The following is a 24,339-nucleotide window of genomic DNA, read 5'->3' on the forward strand; positions in this document are numbered from 1 at the left end:
CTAGGTCTCTAGGAAATTAATCATCCTAAACTGAATTAGGAAATTCTAGGTCTAGGACCCAATCTTACTACTTGGCTGTCCTCAAGCAATTTTGGCATACAGTGGATGGATCTAGCCAAACCTACCTTTTTGGGCGATGTGTCTATGGTAGAATCCCAGTTTGGATATTCTTCCATTGTTCAGGGTTTTTTATTTCAAAAAAAACCCCTCTGATCTGTTTTGTTCATTAACAAATAACAGAGGATACTGGATTTTACCCCCATGCTTTGGCTTATAGTGATTCTGTGAGAATGAAGCAGCAATGCATTTGGTAAGGCAAACCTGTAAGTAAACTACCTGAACACAGAATTTACATTTTAGCGTATTTGACGTGAAGTGATACAATCTCTCTGCATGCTTTTCTCCAACTCTTTGGAAATGGGCATAACTTTTTGTTGGTACCTTTCAAGGTCCCTTAGGGAAGCCAGTGCCTTTCACTGTACATTTCTATATCATTTCCACACAACAGCTCCAATGGGCATGGCTCTACTGAGCACTTAGCTTAGTCTGAACTGCTTGAAGCCTCCTTTCGTCCAAAAGGAGAAACTTCTCATTTATTTCTCTTTTAACTTGACTTAAAGCTAGAGCTCATAGTACACTTCAGGGATTAGACTCTAGAACTGGATGAGGATATGAACTGCCATCTCTTTCTGTGTGGATGTGGGCAAGACTCAAGCCAGACCACTGCTCTGATTGAGCTACGTCCAATTCCAGAGCCACTACCTCTTGCATAAGGAAGGTACTGCCAAGGTACCTTACTTTCATAAAACTCGGTGTCAGGGAGCAGTTGGCAAGCCTGCCAGCTCCTCTACAAGCTGTGAGCCAGGAGTCCCTGCATGTCACTGAGGTGCAAGACCTTGCCTTCAAGCATTGCAGAAATCACCTGCCACATGGACTGACTTACTGCAAAATAGGGAGTGTAGCTCGGCAGCGGAGGGCATTATGTGTGATCTCCTGCCAGCCTGGAGTGGAAGCACTGCTGGTTAAGAAGAGTAAGCGACATCATTGGAAACATCAGGTCCTCCCATAATTCAAGCAATTATTTAAACAGGTGACTCAAGCTAATTACATAGTTTAGCCTTTGTAGCTGACAGTTCTGTTTTTCTGGAAGAAAGATTCATCTTTTTTAAGTTTCTCTAGGGCCTTGTGCTGGTGCTCACAGCTGCGTTTCCTGAGTACTGAGTTGTACTTTCTTTGGAGCTCATGGTGCCTTAGCCATATTCCCTCACTGACAGACCCTGGATTCTGCCTCCTTGAGTCCCTGCTGTTGGGCAGATCTACCTGAGTTTTGTTCTAAGAGCTTACACTTTCTTCCTCTGGAGCAGAATGCAGAAAAAAAAATAGTGTTTTACTATACTTTTTATCTTCCAGCAGCTGCTGTGCTCTAAAAGATTAGCTTTGATCCATGAAAATGAAGGAAAAAGAGGGCAGGGGAAGAGACAACCATACTATCTGGTATTAATTTGGTCCCCAAAGGGGGATATTCTTGAATTATGATGGTTATTCTGTATGTCTCTCTTGTCATTATTGACTTTGTATCAGCTGATTTTTTACACAGGCTAAAATTATTCGATTAGTCCCTAAGGGACCTGTCAGGATGGGCACATAAAATTTCCTAATTCAGTTTAGGATGATTAATTTCCTATATGAGAATGAGGGGAGCGCATAGCCTCCTTCCCTGTGGAATGGGAAATAATGTAAAACAAGGAGTTATCAGAGTATACTAGTGTCGTTTCAGAATTCACTGTGAAACATCATGTCTGAAACATCTAAATATTTACCTACAGGAGTGTCTCCTTAGGCAGATTTTGTGAGGAGTTTATGTGCATGAGACCTCAGGTAGTTTATCCCCCCACCAGTAACTGAGCTTTATTAATTCTTCATCAACTGACTTGTATCATGGGACATGCTAGTGAGATCATATTACTTTGCACATGTGGACATTCCTCAGAAGTAAATGATATTTTTCTCTGCTAGATGGTCGGATGTAGGTGTGTAGTTCACCTTATCAGAGTAGTTACTGGATGAACCAAAGTTCTCAAACAAATTTGAGACCTCTCTCTACTGCAGTTGAGAGAGACACCTGCACCTTTTGTCATTGCTCATTATTTGCCTCATTGCAGAAATATACTTGTAGCAGCCATTATAGAAGGGCACCACATTAATCTTATGTTCGGGTTTGTGATTTTTTCTTTTCTTTTTGCAGATGTGGAAGGGTAGAGGTGAAATATGAGGTCTTCTGAAAAAGGTTTATTTATCTTCTATGTGAAGTTTTAGTGTGACTTGCTTATCATGTATAACTTTAAACAACAACTATTTTTTCACAAAAATGAGAATTTTTTACTAGTACTTTAAAATCTTTGCATTTTAATGGGCTTTAAAACTACATTCCTTTCTGGGGTAGAGAGAGAGAGAGCCTTCCTTTGGCGTTTTGTTGACAATGGTAATATTTGAGAAATAAGATTGGTGTATAGGCAATTTCAGGAATCTTCTGTCATTCTGGTGTATAGGCAATTTCAGGAATCTTCTGTCATTCCTGAAATGTGTCGGGTAGCTCAGGAGAGTGTATGGTTGATCAGAGCTTCAGCACATTCCTTCTAGATAGTCCTGCCTAGTCTTTGCTTTGCCAGCTACTGTTGGTCTATCTCAGTATCTCCCAAATTTAGGAGCACAGGCACAGATGTGTGAACAGAAGTGTTATCCTAATGGAAAAGTCAGAGAAGCATATCTCTCAGAGGATTGGTATACTAGTATTGGTATGCTACGTAAAGATGTTAGTGAGATAGAGATAATGGGATTTTGTGTGGCCACAAAGAAAAAAAAGGCTATACGGTCTTTGTTAGCCAGAACTTGGTTCACTGACTTGTAAAGTGTGCTGAACAGATTTAAGTTCTCCAAATACGGACAGCTGCCAAAAGGCAGTCATGTTAATTTTACTTTAGTTTTAAACAGACATTTTATATATCTACTTCTTTCTTCCAGCATCCATGGTTTAGAGGTTCTCTCTATCTGCTTGCATTTCACTCTGCAAAATGCATATCAGCTATTTTCGGAGTGCTTGGTCCTTTCTGTTCCACGTTTCATGTCATCCTGATGTTTCTGAACATAAGGTAAATGGGAAAAGTAGGTAATAAGGCTTAAAAGTATTTTGAGATATCTTCGTGTCCATTTCTATACCACAAGGCAGACTCAGTTTTATCCAGGGCTGGTTTTAGGCGAGAACATCTTGAAGGCTATTCTGGAGCCTCTTAGCACATAAGCTGTGCCACTCTGTTTTGGGATTTTGTTAAGAGACTGACGGCACTGCTTTCTGATATCTTTTGCTAGACAATATTAGCTTTGACTATACATAAAATGTTCCTGACAGAGGTTTGCTTATACTCATCTTAAACAACTCCATTGCTCTAGTTTCATGTTTAACTGCTTTTATCAGTAGGAAGTTCTTTTTAATGTCTGATTTAGATGGCCTTGGCTGTGATTTAAGCATGTTGATGCTTTCCAGAGCATAATTATTCTCTTCCTCTTGCAGTTACCTTTTACATGTTTGAAGACTCTTAGGCTGCCAGTCTTTTAGGGTTTTCTCTTCTCTTTAGACTAGACAATTCAATTACTTTCATTTTTTCCTCAACTTACTTGACCAGACTTTATGCTTCTCTTCCCAGCTCTCTGTGTTTGGTTCACCTCTTATTTCTCAAAAAGCTTTGCCCAAAGCTGGGTGGAGTACTTCAGCTAAGACCTGCATACTGCTTAGTATCACTAGAGTGGTTTGTCCTTTTGCCCTTAACATTATTTTCTTAAAGATGGCTGTTTTTTTCTCCTTTTAGCTTTAATATTGCTTCCTATAGAGTTGCCTGCTATTTCTGAGTATAGTTATGCTCTCCTGAAATCTGTTATCCTGCTGTTCCATTTCCTGCTTTTCCTAAGTCCCTTGATTTCTACCATTTTATGATCACTATAAATGAAAACTTTGGGTTAAGATACCCTAAGGTCTCCTTAAACTACTTCTAAGGTGCAGCAATGTTCTGAGTATTGTTTTTTAATTTGCCCAACAGCAATATGGGAAGATATAATATTGGAGGTAAGACAAAGGCTTGTGAAATGTTCACAACTGTTTTTTCCATGAGCAATGTGTCTAATGAAGCCTGATTTCATCTTGTTTTGTGTCCAGCATCTTCTACCACCCCAGAACATCCCAGCTTGCCTACCACTTCCTCACTTTCCAGATGCGCAAGAGACAGTGTGCTGAACTTTATTCAGAGCTATGTAGATGCTGGCTCGTGGGTCATTACATTTGTGCTTGTGTCATTCACTCCAAGAATGGCTAAAGAGCCAAGTTATCACAGTCTTTCCTTCAGCACATGGATTTGGATCTCTTTGCACTATCAAGGTCAGATTTTCCTGAAGCTTTCAGGAAAGTTCATATCTTGAAGACCTCTGTTCTTCCATCAGATTTGATTGAAATTGGTCTATGAGCTCAAAAGCTACTGCAGGGGTACTTGCAGACATTGCTTTCTTAGAAAACAGGTTAAAATTGTTCAAATCCAAAGGCTAATTCAACTGACTTCTTGCTTCTTGCCATGCATTTGAAAAGGTGTTGCTGAACAAAACATGCTTCAGTCACCCCTTTCCCTCAGTATTATTGCACCAGATTTCTCTCTTGAATTTCTGGTGTGCTGCTTTTTCCCAGTCCTTGTCTTTTAGCCAAGAAACACAGCCTCTAGGTGTTTGCCTCTAGGTAGATGTGGACCTACTGATGAAAATTAGTACATGGTGGAGTGAGAACTTTTCTTTTTGTCTATATCTAGACTGCTATAAAACCTGAGGAGAGCATTTATTTAAGGGTGATTTCTGCAAACCTGAGAGTTACAGAAGGTTCAGATGAAAGCCAACCATTCTCATCTTCAGTGTTATGACTTACATAATTACTGGAACAATTTATAAAGAGTATTTTAATGTATAATGTACTAAATTAAAAAAAAATCATGTAACAATTTCTTTCTAGATTCTTTTTTGTTAATCTTCAAGCAATTGAAGTGAAATACAATTATTTTGTTTTGAGCTCTAAGATTGAATTAGCCAGTTTAATAATGGTTAATTAATATAATTACAATTAAATAGATATTAAGAAGTCATCAAGGCCCAGATCAACTTTTCCAATTGTGTAAGACAGAAATTGAAATCAGTGGGAAGAAACAGTCTCTTGCAGAACTGTTGTACCACCTCTGGGATCCTGGAGGAGTCCACCTGTGAGTTCATCATAGGTATAGAGGTGGGCATTAATTAATCATAACAAATTGAAAAATACCTTTTATTTATATTTTCCAAACAAAAAATATCTAGAGAAGGATGTTGCTGTTTCTGCAGAGTTTTAGGTGGGGGAAAAAATAAAAAACTTAAAGTAATTGGTTGTCATCTGTTAAAATATATAGCTTTTCTGCATTATGGCACAAGTTGGTGAATTCTTGTTACTTTGTAAACTTTCTGGGGTTCTGGCAAGATAATTTGAGGATAGGTGGGTTGCAGCCCTTGTCATGTTGTTAAATTAAACAGTGCCCTGATTTGATTATGTATGCCAGTTCTGATGCTGGCTTTGGTATAGTCCATCTGACTTTCATTATGCCATGGGTACTGCTGCCAAGTTGCCTAACTATTGTTTAAATAAATTCCTGTCTTCTTGCTTAAGACAGCTTCTCTTGTGTTTGAAGGTGTCAAGCTATTCATTTCTCACTGTGATGTGCTGTGAGACTACAGGCACGTTTATAGGATGGCTGTCTCCCTCATCTTCATCGAATTCTTCTATCCTAAAAACTTATGTGCTATACAGTAAGTGAGTTTATTCTGAATGTTTTTTTTTTCTCTAGGGCTCTTTTTTGATGCTTACGTACTATACTAGCTCAGAGAAGGATCTTGTCTACCCAGATGGTCATCTTCCTGCTGAGTTTTTAATTCCCCTACCTGTAAAACTAGCAACACAAATCCTGATTGCCTCTTTCCCAGCTGTTCTCGAGAAATTCTGCTTTCCCCATTATTAAATTGGTAATTTTTTTATTACAGTATTTCATATCTCTCTCTTTCCTTTCCATCCATGGTATGCCAAGAGATCTGTATTTGAATATCATTTAAAAGCAGCTTATTACCTTGGAAGAGATAATATAAATCCAGCTAAGACTCTGATCCATTAACAAAATCGGTGATTATTTTCTCTGTCTTCACCTTTCTGAAATATGGTACGTTACTCCTTGCAATAATAGGAATGTCTTGGAGAGCACACTGTTTCAACTGAACCTGTGCATAACTCTCAGAATAATTAGAATAATGTGCAAATTATTCTAATGATATGCAAGTTTCAGGTAGGAAGTGTGAATGCTGTAAATTACATTTGTGGTCCTTGAACAAGGGACCTGATGTATTATGCCTTCCAGAAGTCATCAAAACTGGTGCTGTCATCTCGGGACCTAATGATGGCCTGAGACTGTTTATGAAGTTTTAACACATCAAGATTGAAGCTTGTGATGTATTTGGTGTGATCCAGGAAAGTCCAGGGACTCATCCATTCTAACAGGGGATGTGTGTCTCATTATTAAACTGTTTCCATTTGTCACCTGTGCAAAATCCTGGCCCTATTTGAAGCTACTATATAATGGGAAAAGCTCTGGGATCCAACGATGATTCAGTTATGCAAGTTAGTGCATAAGATCTGTCTGTTCACCTATAGCATTTTCTTCACAAGGGTATTTTGCAGGGAGAGCAATTTGATGCTAGTTAAAACATTTTCTGGTGTTCTTTGCAAAGTCACTATCTGGGAAATGGAGTTGGTGGATTGCTTCATGTAGATTTTAGCTCAGAATCCACCCTGGGTGAAATCACTAACGTTCTGATTAGAACAACTGAAGTATCTTTCCATTCAGTTACAGTCTTGATCCCAACAAATATTAGTTTCTTATCAAAAATGTATATGAGATCCATAGAACGAATTTGTAAATGCTAAATCACTTCTGGAAGCAATTTCCTGTATTAGTAGATCATCGCCAGTGATGTGCAGAAACTGACAGCCTTTGAAGTGATACCACTTCATCATCATCTTGTTTGTTTATTCTGAAAGCCAAAGCCATAGGATATGAATGATCAGGAGATATTCTGATGTGGCCAGGCAGCGTGAATCTTGTGGCTTACTATAAGCTATGGAAATAATAACAAACACTTGCTGCAACTTGTCGCAATATGTCAGGATTGCTGTAACCTAGGTGTTCCATCCAGTTCATTTGTCTGATTCAGTGTGCCTGGCTTTCTACTCTGCAATTGCTGTAAGGTTAAGAAACACCTTCTGGTGTTTGTAAGTGTCTCTATGGGTAGTGAACTTGATTGTTTCATCTCTAATAATTTGAAATTATTAAGCTCAATCTTTGCCCTCATGCCTTCCTTGTTATGTTGGGTTGAGTCCACTTTGAATTTTCTGGTAGCAATGGCAGAGTAATAGCTGTATCAAGCATACATACTCCTTTTTCTTTCTATTTTTTCGTGCTATTGCTTGCAATGTACAGATATAAAGCCATTGGGAGAAGAGTTTGCTATGCAATTTTTTTTAATCTCCCATGTACTGTTTGATGTAAGTGCCTTAGTTAGTTGGTATTGGTTAGTATCTGTTCTGGTTTATATTGCAATTTCTGAAACCTACAGTTCAAAGTAGTGTTTTCTTAGATTTTTTTGTCCCCATCATCACCTTGCATTTTCATGGTTTACTACTGGCATTTGTCCTGAGTCTGTGTGCATGACTCTAAGCTTCTATGCTGTAGAGAGATATAGGTGGCTTTTCTCTTGACAAACACTGTAGCATGACCATTCTGCAGTGTGCCGTTCTACGTACTGGATTAAATTCATACCAGATGAAAACGTGCTGATCTGTCGGTTTTGTGAAAATTGCACACAGTAGGCATTTTACTCAATAGTTGCAAATAAACATTCATTGATGCCAGAATGTACGTTGCTTATAGTGTGTGCAGGGCTAGAAATTCATATCCTGACATACCAGGCTAAGAGACTTCTTGAATGTATATAAATATCTGCATAAAAACTTAAAAAACTAAGACAATGAAATGTGCACCTTCCAAGTTCATCTTTGTTCTGGTTTGGACCTCTTGCCACTGCTGTCTCTAGACTTTTACTAACTTCTTTTCTTCCTGAACGTTATTTATGAGTAAGTCTTCTGCATCCTTCCAAACTCCTATGTTGCACTCAAAAGTAACATTTTAGCATCAAAGTGTTAGTCTGAAAATGACATAGTAAGGGTATTGTTTTCCTAATTATATAACAATGTTTTCTATTTAACACTATATTTCTAATGTGCTTGTCATTCACATCTGTATTTTCATAGCATTAGTGTCATAGTCAGTATTGCAGGGCTTGATTATTCGGTGCTGAAAGAATTTATTACAAGGTGAATATGAGTTTCACTTGTGCTTGACTGAAAAAATGTTGCAAGTCTGGAAGGTGAATATCCTGTCTTTTCATACCTTTGTTGGCATTTGCCTGTAGTATGCTGTCATGAATTTGTACAGAGAGGCTGCAAGTTTTTAGTCAGTAATTAGATGACAGTTGATTAGCAAATCAAAAACCATTTCCTGGTGCTGGTGAAAAGTATGGTGAAAGGACCCAATCTTCATACAAACCTCAAGTAGCAGAACAGAACAAGCAGCAGTTAATACTGTTTACAGGGAGCAAACTTTTCAGAGTTCCTGAGTTGTTAAACTCTAAATCTTTGGCAAGTTCAACAGCGCATGGATTCCTAAGTTATTCTGAAGGTGTCTTGTATTTCCTAAACCTTCTGGACAGTCGTGGAAATTTTACTCTTGGTCCTTATCAACTGCCTTACTACCAGGTATGTATTTTTTCTTGGAACTTCAGCAGAAATCAATACTCAGTCTCAACAAGGATTCTGTAGACATGCAGTAATAAGAACTAAAGTTTTTTGGCTTGCTTGCTATTTATAGTTCATGTTGTGTGAAGATTATATTTTCTTGTGGCTTTGTGACATTGCAAGAGGCTGCAACCTTAATTTTAGCACCTTTTAGACATGTAAGTTTCGCAACTATTTTTAATTTCAGTCTTGTCTGTATAGCTCAGTAAGCTATGAATTCCCCAGGTAGCCATTTTTGGTTTACATTTTTGAAACTTGAGCCTGTAAGATCTGAAATGTGTTGTAACAGAAAAGAAACCACATACTTAAATTAAAGGATATAATTGCCAGTAACTGAAGAGATTTGTGAAGTAATCTCAACTTGTGTCAATAGTATATCCATTATAAGAAACTTCTGATTTTCATAATTTCTGTTTCCTTTTTTCTTTTCCTGGGGACTGCATACAAACATTAAGAATATCCCCCAGTGTCTAATGGATGCCTAGGTATGGTGGTTTTGGGAAAACGTCATAATTATGGCAGTCAGCCTGGTGGGTTTGCACAGAACCTGACAGTTTTGAGACCCAGCCTTCTGGTGACAATGATCCATAGGGGACAGAATTGCACACCAGCCAGTTCAAACTGTGACTATCCAGTGGCGAACTCTGAGTAAGATTCAGCCAGACCGTACCCTTTTCATAGCTAAAATGGAACCCCGTAGTACCCCATCTTCAGCTTCTGCTCCAGAAGGGTACGGGCCTCTGTAAGTCCTGTCATCCCCATGTGGCTGTCTCACACAGCCTAGGACATCTAAAATCACCTACATTTAGGGTCTTGTCCCAGATGCTTTTCTTCTAATGTTAGGGAGGAAACACCTGTTTAGAACCAAAACATCTGCAAGCATTCAGATGTTGCATCAGTGATTATGAGTCTCTTCTCCTGTCAGTTTTTAGCTGTAGCAACGCACTGTCCTAATTTGCTCAGGATTTCAGTGTCACCTTGAAATCTGGCAGATACTGAGCAAACATGGATTTTGGTGAACTTGGTTCACGGTTTTCAACACCTATCTCTTCATATACGTATCTGTCTTGGAAGCTTTGTGTAGATCAGTCAACTTGCATTGCTTTTTTAGTAGGTTGTATGCAACAACATGATAAAATCTGATCCAGAAACAGATGAAACGTTTTTCTTAAACTGAGGAAGAGTAAAATAAAGCTTCATCCACTTCTGGATCAGATTTTATTCCTCCTGGGGAACTTACATTTAAAGACAAAGACTTTATTGTTCTCCCAGTAGTTTTATTTCAAGGATATAGCTTTCCGCACCTGCTGCTGCTATAATGGAAGTGGCCATAATAGGTCAAAAAATATTTAATTAAGGGGAGATTTCAAAAAGCAGCTTGGGATTTCTGGATTTCTTTAGAGTTTATGTTCTCTCTACAGAACAGACCTGCATGAAAAATGAGTTCTTGGGTCTCAGCTTCCTTGATGCAACTCCACTCACACAGGTTTACTGCTAACTTACGCCAGCGTAAGTGGTTACTTCTTTGCTAGTAAATTAATCAGGGTCAGCACACAGGTTTAGTACTGTGACACTGTGTCTATGCTGTTCAGTTCTTAGCTCTCCTCTTGATACAAATATGGGTCATGCCAACTAGCGCTATTCCAGAGGCTGCAGGACCTAAATGCAGTGAAAAATTCTCTCCTTACTTTAAGGGTAGTATGAACAAATATTTAAGTATTATTCGTGCTATTGGATAGCTATCTTTTTTCTTTGCTAATGCAAATATCATGTATTGTAACTATTCCTTATAAAGGTGTTGCCAGGAGTGTGCTTAATAGACTTCAAGATCAGTTTACATGATTATTAGAGCAAGATATTTTGATTGTGTGTCCATTATATTCAGTATTTTATACTGATGCTCATTCTAACAGCACTGTTAAATTTGTTGTTAGTGTTAATTTCTCCATTTTAAAAACTGAAGGCATTTAGGGGGGGATTCTTCATTAGGGGAGAGTTTCAAAATACTTTAGGTAACTATGGAATATGGGTATCTAAGAGGTATTGCACTTAAAGCTGACTTTACTGCATTGGCATCACTACTGTTGACTTCCTTGGCATCAAAATCTTGCCCAGGAATTCTCTTGCTGTGAGTGTCTTACTGGAAACCAATTTGCAGCTGTGGTTTAAGGCCACTGCCAAATCTGTTGACATGGGTTCTCTATAACTATGTGCTACAGAGTTATAAGGCTGAGCTGCCAGTGTGGCCTTTGGTATCAGGAGAGTACGAGACAGCATGACCTAATAAGCAAAGCAGAGACTCAACACACAGAAGTTGCACATCCTGGTTGTGCTTTGGGTTTCTGAGAAGTCAATGAAATCCTAGATTTGTCAGACTCCATGGCAAAACATTCTTTCATTTTGAATTTTATCTACAGCCTTTCTGCGTTGAGTGTCCTTACACTGCATTAGTAGATTCCTTGCATTTGTGCCTGGAAAGTGTACTTACTCTGTGTCAAACTATTTTGATTTGGAATGCGAGCAGAATTTTTAAAACAAACCAATAAAATGTGGACTAGCATATCACAAAGGATATTTACTCAAGATTTTTAAAATAAGCCAAACATAAAATTGATGAGTAACTCTGGGCTGCTGCCTCAGTTGACCTTTTTGCCAGAGAAATGGGGCGTTACAAATAAGAGATGATTTTTGAAAAGGTGATCAGGGAATGGAGTCCCCCAGGGATCTCTTATTGGACCTGTGCTCTCTCACATTTTCACTAACGGTCTGGAAAGGGGTGAGGAAAAATAGGTGTCAATATGTGTTGACAATACCAAATTCTTCAGGGTAGTGAAAAATTAGCTCTGGACAACAAGCATTGCAGAAAGTTCTCATTGGTAGTGTGTAATGCTGATAAAACAGTAGACAAAGTTGGAGGTTACTAAATAAAAAACAATCAATGATTTGGGAGGGGGAAATGATCCGAAGAACACACAAATAGTGTACTCTAAATTAGGTATTTATTGCAACTGAGGAAGGATATATTGTAACCATAAGAGATATTTCTGAAAATGTGAACTGTGGCAAGGCAAACAGAATGTTAACAATCTTTTAAAAAAGCAACAGAAAACAAGACAAAGCATCATTTGCAGATGTATAAATCCATACTGTGCCCTCAGGTGTTGTATGCAATTTTAATTCCCTTCCTCTGCATCTCAAAAAGGTATTATTGAACTTTGCAGAGTGAAGAGAAAGTTGAGCATTAAAATATAGGATTTTTTTTAAAAATCTGTGTAAGGACAAGGACACTAGACTAGACTAGAATTAAATAGATTAAGATTCTTCAGCTTGGGAAGAGACAAGTGGAGAGGCAGAAGTCATTAAGTACAGAAAATTACGAGTTGTGTAATTGGTTGAGTAGTAAAGCTGAACGGACAACAATGGTCAAAGTAAATTGTCAAATGAAATTACCAGGCAATTTTGTAATAAAAAAAGGAAATACTTTTTTTACAGATTAAATCAATTATCAAAATTCACAAATCATTTGTGAATGTATTTGTGGGTTAAAAAATTATCAACAAATCCATAGTTATCCCCTGATGACTATGAAATGTGATAACACAATCTCAGGCTCATGAAATCTCAAAGCCACCAATTGCTGGAATTTGGGAGAATATACTGAGGAAAGTGTTGTTCTCTATTTTTGTTTTTCAAATCTTTGCCTAATCATCTGCTACTTAGGATTGCTACAGTTGAGGTATAGAGCTAGAAAATGTACTGTCTACCACAGGTGTTATTACAGATAATATACTTGTGAGTGTACAGTTCAGCAGAGCACCCAGTGTGTAACTAGTGATCTCTGAATCATTTCAGGCACTCGTAGAAGATATGCTGTATTTGATTTTGGTGCTAGGAACAGCTTAATTACATCTGTCTTCATGTCTAGGTGCTTTAAATGCACAGTCTCCAATTCTACCTCTTCCTTCTCAAATAAGACTTCATGATAAGATGTAAAAAGTCAACAGTAATGTAATGAAAAATGGCAATTAACCATTCATCCACCGACCATTTAGGTTGGCTGAAATTGTTGAACTTCCTCATGATGTTGTCAGTCACCCGTACCCCAATGCTTGGATTTGAAGAGCCGCACAAAAGCATCCACATTACTGCCTTCCAGAAGCAGCAAATCCACTTGTTTTGGTTATTCCAATCCTGAGACTCTTTCTCTACTTTTTTGTGGGACTCTAGGTATGGATGAAATGCTCTTTGTTTTTCTCACATTAGTTTTTAGACAAGAGGTTAGTGTATTTTTTTGAATTTGTTCTCCCAGCCTTGAACTAACCTTGGGCTATTTGAAGACTCTTGATTTTCATCATTCATGAACTGGAGAATATGGGTCACAGTCTGACTCCTCATTCTTAGTACTTTACTACTATTGATGCCGTTTACTACTAGCTGTTTATATTAAGGATAGTAGGTGACACTGGCTACATGTTTAAATGCACATGTCATACTGACTGCATAAAACAGCTGCAGCTGAAATGAGAGTTCTACAATAGAAGAGTTTTGTTGTGGAAGAAGAGTTTTGCAATGCAGGAGTCTGATATGAGCTTCCCTGTTCCTTTACCAGTAAGATATATAACAACAAAGTGTTTCTTATTAACATTGATGAACAGAATCATCATGCTAATTCTTTCCTCTGGGCTCAGGTGTCTTATCACATCATCACAGCTTGACAAGCTACAATGTCAATTGAATTGCCATAGATGACCATAAGTATGCTCTTAGCCCATGGCAAACGTAAGGTAATACGACTGAGCTTAATCCTTGATGAAAAACTTACTTTATCTTGTAGCTGTGTGCACACAGCTGTTGTGGCTTATGTGAAATATGACTTGACCATATGTTTAATTCATCCTCATAAAATGTTTTTCATAGTAAATAAGTTGCCCTAAAAGAGCAATTAGTTTGAGGTAAGAGTGCCTGTGTAGCATTGCTTCAAAGGTCTACCCTCACATGGTGAGACCCAGCTCTGCATTCCTTCTCCCTCACAGGGCAATAAGTCTTTCCAAAGTCTAAATGTGTTTCTGTTCAGCCTTACCAGCAATTTTTTCCTTTTTGTGTTTCCTTCAAAATCTTTATATTCTATCTTGTGCCCAACACCTTTCCACCCTTCCCTCTCTTTCTCCCAAGAAAACTTTTTGAATCCAGGATTGGACAGCAAGTTACTACTGAAATCAAAATCTTTTGAGGGTAAAGACATTTTAATGCAGTACGAAGATCAATAATACTCCAGGTCTGACAGCTATAGTGAATTTGCAGTTGTTCATAATATGATTATTCTACTTCAGATTGCTGTATTACATAAATAGATAATCTTCTTTTTTAGTTCATCCATCCCACGTGCAGCAATATATTAATGGTATTTCTTCATATGGTGGTAGTCTTGCTTTATAATATGCTCAAAAAATTATGTATTGTGTCTTTTTTTTTGTTTTGCTTTTTTTACAGAGGGCACTATTCTGGATTACATTTTGTTATTTTTGAATTGGCAGGTTGGCTGTTACTAGATAGTAACTGTAAATATCTTCATATTTTGCAGAAATAAGGGAATTACCTCTCTTTCAAAGAATAATTTAAGTGTACTGAATGTAAGTTGATTTGAGAAGATTGCAACTGAAAAGCTTACCTTCTTTAATTTGAAAATGGAAATTTTAGAGTATTTTCAAGACAAAATATTTTGTCCACACATGGTTGTAAATTTCTAGGAGTTACTCACAATAGCATCACTAATTCCAGCAAGCAGGGTGTCCATGTGCGTCTCCTCTTCTTTTTCTTTTTCCCTTCCCTTTTTTTTCTTTAAGTACCCTTAGAAGTATGGAAAGGGTCACTGAAAATATGATTAAAAGCATTTGCTAAATCAGAACAGAAATAGAAGGCTGGGATCATAGCTGCTTGGGTACTTCCGCAGATCTGAAGAACATTGTGGTAAAGGTGCCCTATTTTAGACAGGATTTGTTATATGTAGATTAGTTGCTGCAATGGGTTACACAAGACTTCCAGAAGCAGAGTCAGGCACAGTGTAGGTGAGTTTTTAATGCTGCCCTTCCCTTTTTATAGTTGTGTCTTGCAAGAATGGAGTATTGTGGTTTCCATTTAATCACCTTTGAAATAATTGTCCAATTACACAACAATATGTTGCCAATCTTTCACAAGTTTCACATGTTTCAAAAGAGACAAGGTTGCATCAGCTGATACAGTGTGAGGTCTAAATGTCTCTCCTAATTTGTGGTGTATTAGAGAAAAAGATTTGCCTCGAGGTCTAAGGCCTAAGCTTTGATGAGATGAAATATATTAATTACAAGTTTCTGTTCTATATTTTCAGAAGAATGGCGTATCAAATGGAACTCTCTACAAAAAAACATTTATTGAGCACTTTGAACAGGCACCAATGTATGTTGCTGTTCTTACTTTCCTGGGTTTTGGAGTGGGAACAATATTTGGCTACCTGCGAGATTTTATGAGAGCCTGGGGACTAGAAAAACGTAACATTGCTGCAGAGAGAGAACAACAAAAAGTATGTATGAAAAAGACATTATGTATCCATAGCTGAGTTTTCCCCTGCTTGCAAGTCACGTACAATAACCTTCCAAAGTAACAAGGCAGACAATTTTCATCTTAGAGAAGAACATTACACAGGGATGAGAGGAATGACACGCACTGCAGTATAGTTAAACACGTGCATGAATGTGTACCTGTATATATGCAAAATCCTGATTTTCACCCAGAGAGATGTTCACCTTGTTCTAAGAGTGCCAGAATACTCTCAGCAAAATAGAATCTCAGTGTATTAGAGATTCTGTGTTTCTGTATTACAGAAAAAGAAAACTCAGAAAAGCCTGATTGTTAAATATATCATCTCTCCAAATCTCTTAAACCCAAATTTTTCTTACTTTGTCCTTCATAGCAATAGGCAGTGCTAACAGCTTTGTAATTGCTGACTTATGTTTGCTGGTCACAGAGCACTCAGGAATCATCATCCCAGCACAAAGTGAATGTAGCCTGAATTCTTGTGAGTGCTGACTTAGAAATCTTTTCATCCCACGTAGTTCGAAGTGAAACTTGCACCTCAGCAAGCTCAATTGCCTTCTAAATTTGTTTAGATTTTTTTGTTGCTCCTCCTTCTCTGTGCAGTTCGAGCCATCATTTACAGTAATACCTGGCATAATAGAGGAAAAATGCAAATAGTGTTACTATTCCTCTTACAAATAAAATTCCTGAAATTGTTTCCTGTTTTGGCTTTTCAAAGATGCATGTGCTACTTAATGAAATATCATGGTGCAGTCTTTTTATCAGCATTCTCATGGAATATCCTTTTCAGTTCACTTCATGATTTGCCCGTTTATTGAGCTATTTTGATTCCAGACATGCCAGTTAAATCTTTTTGCCATCCACTATGGATTACATGTTCATTTAATTCTCCAGTCTCCCACATATGTAACTACATGTCATGTTATTTTATCGGTTTATTGTATTGAGTGTCTAATATGGCTCTATTGCTGTTTCATGTAAAACTTTGTTTAGATTCCATACCTTTCTTTTAATTTAATTTCTAAGTAAAATCCACAGATAGAAATTAATTGTCAACCAAACTAGTTGTCTTAACTGGCTGTTTGCATGTCCATTCCAGGCCAATAATACCCAGATCAATGGACTAGCTTTAATCTAATGTATCCGGCATTTCATAAAATATAATGAGTTGGTTGTCCTAGTTAATCTACCTAGGTAATCTGCTCCACACATAGCAAAATGCTCAATTTGAAGCATTTGGTTTCTCCGAGTGAAAGAGTCATGAGTTTTTCCATTTCCAACTGTCCAAATATTGGACTGGAGAATTAGGCTAACTTGTTGACCATTTAAAAAAAAAAAACAAAAATATACACAACAAAAAAACACCCACCCCCTAAAAAGCCAGCTCTCTATTTCAAGGGAATTAAAGTAAGGTATTTGCTGTCTGGAGTTGTTTGTGACATAGGAACATGTGGCTGCTACGGCGCTCTGTTTGTTAATGAATCAGTTTTTCCTTTTTGATGGGAATGACTTGGGTACAGAAGCAGACATTTTGCTAGCAACATAACCCTGTGCATGTTTTCAAACCAGGATTTTGTGCCACTTTATCAAGATTTTGAGAACTTTTACACCAGAAACCTCTATATGAGAATACGGGATAACTGGAATCGTCCAATTTGCAGTGTCCCAGGGCCACAGTTTGACCTCATGGAACGTGTTACAGATGATTACAACTGGACATTTAGGTGAGTCAGCTTACAATCTGCAGCTGTCAGCTTCGTAAGAATACTCCTGATACATCTGCAAAGCACAGAAAGTTCCATCTAGCCCCTCATACCTAGGTCCTCGACTAATATGCATCAGTATATTGTTTTCTGAAATCAGCACCCTGCTGACAATCTGGTTCCCTTTCTTCTGAATATTGTTTGGAAATGTGGCACGGAAGGTACTGAACTCTATCACAAATGGGTTTTGTTTGGCTGTGTCAGCACAAGGAAGACTGTTTATGCTTCATTGATAACAACAGACCTTTAGTCAGAACATTACAATGGAATTTGTTGTATCCCTTGGTTAGGATTTAAATCATAATTTCTTACATTGCATAAATGTGGCTTCTTACTTACATAGTGAGTCTTTGGCAGTGAGTTTTAAGCAGTTTACACCTTGAAGATTTCAGTGTATCGCAGCTGTTACTAAATTAAATAGATATGGAAATTCACCGTGTAGACACATTATTGAGAATGTATTATAGTGTTTCCCAGAACATTTTCCTCATGTTTAATTTCTGCATGTGTGTGAACACTGATGACTTTGTGGAAGCTGTTGACAATTTGCTTGAAAAAATAGTACCTATAAGTTGTTCCTTAAATAAAGTCCTAGGTTTGTTTGTTTATTTAAATCCATAAAAGCACCCTTTCACCTAATGCCAGTCTATTGACATCTACAGCTTGGAATCTGGGAGACATTCTGAGCAAGAAGCAGTATTTAAGTCAGGAAAAGAGAAAGGCTGTAAAAACTTTTGGGACGTTTAAGTATGAGGATTGTAAATTCCCAAATAGGAATTTGACAGTGGAACAAAATTTGGTGGGAAAATTTGGGGTTTTTTTCCTTTTCTTTTTGTTTGGGGTTGGAAAGGAAGTTACACTATTCTTTAAAATTTGTTTTAATTGTAGGTTTACAGGAAGGACTATCAAGAATGTAATCAATATGGGTTCTTATAACTACCTCGGCTTTGCAGAAACGGATGTTAATGCTTTGAAAACTGTGACCATAGAGTTACAAAAATATGGGACAGGAGTCTGCAGTACCAGACAGGAAATGGGTGAGTAAACAGCTAGATGGCCACCAAAGTTTCTAACTATATGCTTTTTCTTACAGATATCTTGAAGAAATTGGATACTTAGCAAATTTTAGTCACACAAATAGTTGTTTCACTATTAGAAGTGATGCTGTGTTTTATTCATTATCACATAAGCATTTTTTAAAAGGAAAAATGTTATTGATTTTTGGAAAAGCAAAAAAAAAAATGTGTCATATAGTGGCCTGGGATTTTTATTTATGGAAGTAACAGGCATATTTTTTAAAATTAGTAAAATAAACATTGAGACTTCAAGAATTGTTCTAGGGCGAACTTAATTGCATCGCAGATTTATATCAGTAACCACATACTGAGTGTTCTGATTAGTAAAATGAGCTTTTACATAAATCTTTTTAATCCCATGTTCTAAGAATATATTGTAATTTTTTTATGAGACATTAATGGGCACAACACAGAAATTTCTAGTGTGCCTCTAAGGAATAAATTCAGGAAGGCTTCATCTGACTTTTTGGTTTATATGTCCTTTATAATTTGTCTGCCTTTTTGGTTTGTAACTGTACGTAGTGTTACCTTCAACTGTATATTTGTACACAAAGACTTGCATTCCTAATGGTGCAATCAGCCTGCATTTCAGAGAAAACAATTTTGAGCAAGGGGAGTTTTCTCTTCAGGCTTTATCGTCCTTGGGAACTATCAAAAGGAAAAAAAAGGCAGGCTTCCCAGCATGGAGAAGTCTTTTATAGACTCCCCGCTCTCCTCGCCAATCCAGCAACCTAAAAAATTTTCATTTTGTATCTCTCAAAGCAAACTCTTTCTCCAGAAATATTATGGAAAAAATACTGTATTGCATTTGGTTTTTTATTTAAAGTCTTTTTATGAGACTTTTTTTATTTAAAGTCTCATTTCCAGACAAAAAATAATGCAAACCTCATCATCTGCTTCTTATCTTGTCATCATGGTTTGATTTGCCAATAATAATTATGTCAGTGACACCACTCAGAGAGGGTTTACAGATTGACCCTACTTTCCTTTTGTAGGTGACCCATCTGGTGACTGCAATGTATTGTTTAACCTGAATTGCATGCTTGAAAGTGGTCACCATTACTAGTCATCTCAGGTATTGAAGGAACATTTATCTGTGTCTTTTTCTCTTGGATTCTATTTTGTCTGAGAACCTTTCAAGTTGTTTTCAGTACGTCAAAGAATATGCCTGGTGTTCCTCATTCTTTATCTTTTGCGGAATTTTTTATATGGATGACTTGCATAACTTTAACTTATTCTCAAAAAAAAAACCTTATGAAAAGATTGATTCTGTCTTTGAATATTAAAAATCTTATTAGGTAACTTAATCTAGTCTGTTTTGAGAGCCAACATGTACAGATTTCTGGGAATTTCTCTTCATCTGAACTGTGCAGTACTCAAAGTTATCTTGACAGATTGAGCAAAGTTATAGATTCGTTCTAATTGCTTTCACAACAAATAGTCCGATGAACTTCATTCAGACTATTCACAGTGCAAGACTGGGCTACAAATAAAGAACATTGTACAAGTCTTGTCAGTATCAGCACCTAAATTACTAAAATGTGCCTTCTTTTTTCTACAAGGGGTGTGTTGCAGTTGGCTTTTCAACTGAAATAAATGAGATTGCTTAGATTTTTATCGAATTTCAAATGAAATTGCTTAATACCACTTCATCATGCATATTTTACTGTGCAATGTACAGTCTTTTAGGGAGTGAATTTCAGAGAGCAGCTTGGACATCAAAGGTTATTAAAATAGGAAAGCAGAGTGCTAAGACCTGGCTTAGATGGTGTAGATGAGCAGTCATAGCATTTTGTCCTAGGCAGCTAACAGAGACCCTGCGCTTGTGTTGTCAGTGGAGAGAGAGGTTGCTCCTCAGAGCAATTCTGAGCAACTGTTATTTCATTGGCTCTGGCTCTCTTGGAGTCTGTCTACGGCCAAGAACTGTATAAACAACCTAAGGAAAATAGCTTATTACTAGTGTGGATACCCTCTTTTCTTTTTCCTTTCCCCTCTTGTGCTGCTTCAGCTCTTTTCTGGCTCACAGTTGAGCAGATTTGAAAAATTCTATGTGAGTTAAATATATATACACATATACTTTCAAGAGAGAGGTAGGGAAGGGTCTGTATGAAAGGTCTTACCTTTTTTAATTATCATTTGCCCTCTTCATCTTAGAAAAATGGAACAGAATGGGTTTTTTTCCTGGGCAGATAACATTTCAAAATTTTGTTGTTATTGTGTGGCTGAGCTAAAGTGGTTTGAAGTAAAAATGCAGTGAGCTGGAGGAGCCACGGCTATACGTTGCCTGTGGGGTCCTAACCCAAGAGAGCATTTGAACATATTTATAATTTCAAGCTAATTGACTTTGAAAGTACTCTTCTGCTTATGTGCATTTAAGTGTCTGGTGTGTTCAGGGTTTTACCAAGATCTCTCTCAAAGCAGTGATAGGTCTCTCTTTTTGAGAAGGATCATTCTACTACTTCGAGAAGATTTCAGAGAGAGGGGAAAATAAAGAATAAACAAATAAAATTAATGTGAGTGATGTTTGAAAGAACACATGACGGTAAAACTGTCCTTTGAGGTCTTCTGCCTAAACTCCTCCTCTTATAGCTGTGCAGACTGTGGAGTGAGTATAAAATAGTGTCATGTCAGAACGTTGTTGCAGGTAGTTTGCTCTCAGAATAAGTTAATATGGACGTTTTAACATGGTTGATTGTATCTTTACAAAACTGTTTCATTAAGGAAACTTAGTGAAGCTAAACCTTGCTAAATCTAAAACAGTTATTCTACATTCCGAGAAAAGTAACTTAAGACTGAGTGCAAACATAGTTCAGAAACTAACTTCAGTGAGAACTGTGAAGCCCCGCTTATGCTTTCTCTAAAATAATAATGCATGTGCCACTTGAACTAGCATTCCTGTTTAAGCACAAAAGCATGGGAAACTGATAAAAACAGTGGCTGGTCTTCCTAGATTTGTCTTCTATAAAAAGATTTAAGGCTTTTCACTCTATTTTTAATTCCATGTTCTTTTTATATTATAATAATAATGATAAATCACTTTTTTAGCATAACAGTGTCATTTAAGACACATTCCTGAGGATTTTGTGGGACTTTCAATCTGAAAGAAAAGTATTTTCCTTTTTTTAAGACCAAGCTAACTGTTATCCCTTAGGAGCGAGATCTTGGGGTTATAAGTGGTAGTTCTGTGAAAGCATTGGCTTATTTTTCAGTGGTCAGAAAGCAAATCAAATACTATAAATTATTAGGAAGTGAATAGAAAGACAACCATAGACCCTCAGTATGACACTGCATAAAGCTGTGGTTTGCTGTCATCTTGAGTACTCTGCGCAGTTCTGGTCAAAAACATTTAGCGGAACTGGAAAGTATCACAGAAGGGCAACAGGATCATCAAAGGCTCGAACAGCTTCTGGGTGAAGAACTACTGAGCTAGCTGTCTTCAGCTGTCAGAAATGCCTGCCATCTAGCTTGAAAAGAGCCTAAAGGGGGAAATTATAGAAATCTTCAAAATTGTGTGTGGTGTGAAGAGTGGTCAGGGTAGGCTGTTCATTGTCTCTTCCACTACAAGATCTACAGGGCATTGTATGAAGTTGGTAGGAGGTTTACTTCTAAATACAGGAGGCAGCTTTTCATACTGGTGGCTGGCAGACCCAAGGAACTCATTGCAAAGAAGGCTACAGATGCTAAAACTTTACACTCCCTTGCATTCTAGGGGTCACTGGCCACATTCAGAGAAGAGATCGTTGATAGTTATTAAGAGATACCAAAACTGTTATCTGATTCAGGATGTCCTTATGCTGAAATTAGTTAGAAGCAGGGATACCACTATATATATGTTTGTCCTGCTTCCATTCTTCCCCAGACATCGATATAAGACCACTGTCAGATGAAGGATTATGGGCAAAAGGGACCTTCTGTGTGGAGCATCTAATACTAGTTGTTTAGCATTATTTTATCTAATTAGTTGTTTAGTATTAATTTATGTAATTACTTATATCCCTATGGCCATTGCTGTACAATTATTAATATTGGACCTGTGGACTAGCAAATCATCATACAAATTTGGCTTGAGTCAGGAACGTGCACATTCTCATATTTTTATAAAACTGGGCAGTATTTATGATAGAGGTAGCATGTAAGGTGCTAATGAAGCAGTAACCTGGCTGTTTTCAGTGTTTCTGAGGACACTAAGATTAAAAAGACGTTCAGGGAACACACTTAAGTGATCAAGAAAGAGTTGCACGTATGCTTGGGAAATGTCTTCTAAGAGCAGTAGCTTGGGTGAATGTGTGAAAGGGATTGTTTGCAGACAGTAGGCAGAAAGCAAAAAACACTGGTACTATGGTCTGCTTAGAGTTGAAAGACTTCTCAGTTCTGTGTGGTACATGGGATGGATGTAGTCCCTGAAGGATCTTAGCAGCAAAAATTTGAGCATAAGTAAGATCCTTCAGAAAATTTTGGAGCAGCTGGAGATGTAGAATGAAGACCCTCTTGGTCAGAGGGACAGTCTGGGATGAAAGATAGGACCATTCACCTAGAATCATAAGAGCATTCTGAACGCATCTGAGAATAGCAAGGTTAAACTTACCGAAGCCAGAGGAAAAGGTGCTGCATAAACTATGTGAGGTATTGAGGGAGGATACAGAGAAATATGTGCCTGCTGTACCTGACAAAACTGACCATGGGTATAATTTAAATTCAAACAGCTTTTGTTAGCAGCAATCTCTCCTGCAGGTGCAGAAAAAGTCTTGTTTTTTCAATTTTTTTGGCTAGGTCATTATAAGTCAAGAAACCAATCAGGACATAAAAAGGAGGAAGTTCTGTTTTCTGGGCATAAATGTTGGGTCTGAGACAATAATTCTTAAACATTGAAGGATTTAACTAACTGGAAACCAGCTATTGAAGTAACTAGAGTACTCAGAACGTTAGGGTATTTCATGTAAACTACCCCCAAAAAATCTCTATGCTACGTTTTATCTATGTTTTATTTATTTTAATCTTCCTCTCAAAAGTGTTATTGTTTAGCTTAATAAAAATGCTAACAAATAGGAATCTAAATAAACTTCAAATAGCATGTATTCCCTCTGTATAGTGAAAAGAATGACAGCTTGAATGTGAAGTCCTTTTTTCCCATGCAAATCAGCATATTTTAATGGCTAGAGTGGGAGTTGGCTACTGTTGGAGGCAGGCTCACAAGCCTTTTGTCTGAGCCCATCCTGTCATGTTTGTAGTCAGCCTTTTCTAAGCAACGTAACTTAAAATTATTAAGGGAGAAATATGCAAATGATTATTTAACACTGTTTCCTGCTTGCTAATTGCAGATGATAATTAAATCAGTAATGTTACACTTTTTTTTTTAAAAAAAAGGCAGATTATCATGCCCTGAACGCTCCTAGACTTAGTGCCGGGGTGGTGACGGGGCTGTCACATGAGCAGCTGGTAGTTCCAATGCTCTATTTATCTAACTCACCATTATTCTTTATGGAGATGATATACATGAGTAACAGGAGCAAGTGTGTCATTAGTGCTATTTAAGCAGCCAAGCAGGATTCCTGCCTTTTGAAATCCTTCTCCTGTGATTATGTCTTAGACCAAAAGACAAGATGGAGCCTGCACAGAACACTTGCAAGGTGATTCATTCTGGACGGCACGGTTAGATTACATTTTAACGCCTAGCTTGCACTCAGTTGTAGGGCTTTTTGTTTGTTTGAGGATTTTTAATATTTGTGATCTGATTTCTAAAAAGCAGACCTGAAAACCTGTGCCAACATTTCCGAGTAGGAGCTTAAGGAGAATTACAGCCACATAAATGAGAATTAGTGTGTGTGTGTGTGTATATATATATATATATATATATATGGTAATCTTGGCTACTTTCTGATAGGCTATGGTATAAATTAGGAAACAAACAGTTCACAAGAGGAATTTTCCTTCTTTGTCATCTCCTGCTAACATCCTTTTCCTTTTTGTGCCTACTCTC

General features: G+C 37.4%; 1 protein-coding gene across 1 annotated transcript in view; it reads left to right on the forward strand.

Annotated features, from left to right (window-relative positions):
* SPTLC3 (serine palmitoyltransferase long chain base subunit 3) overlaps positions 1 to 24,339 on the forward strand; it is an 86,568-nt gene that overhangs the window by 18,355 nt on the left and 43,874 nt on the right. The window contains exons 2-4 of the mRNA XM_068410636.1: positions 15,318 to 15,509; positions 17,093 to 17,247; positions 18,175 to 18,323. Coding sequence (XP_068266737.1) covers positions 15,318 to 15,509; positions 17,093 to 17,247; positions 18,175 to 18,323 — 496 coding nt within the window. The remainder of the gene's footprint in view (positions 1 to 15,317; positions 15,510 to 17,092; positions 17,248 to 18,174; positions 18,324 to 24,339) is intronic.

The sequence above is a fragment of the Nyctibius grandis genome, chromosome 1 (genome assembly GCF_013368605.1).
Source record: "Nyctibius grandis isolate bNycGra1 chromosome 1, bNycGra1.pri, whole genome shotgun sequence".
Lineage (NCBI taxonomy): Eukaryota > Metazoa > Chordata > Aves > Nyctibiiformes > Nyctibiidae > Nyctibius > Nyctibius grandis.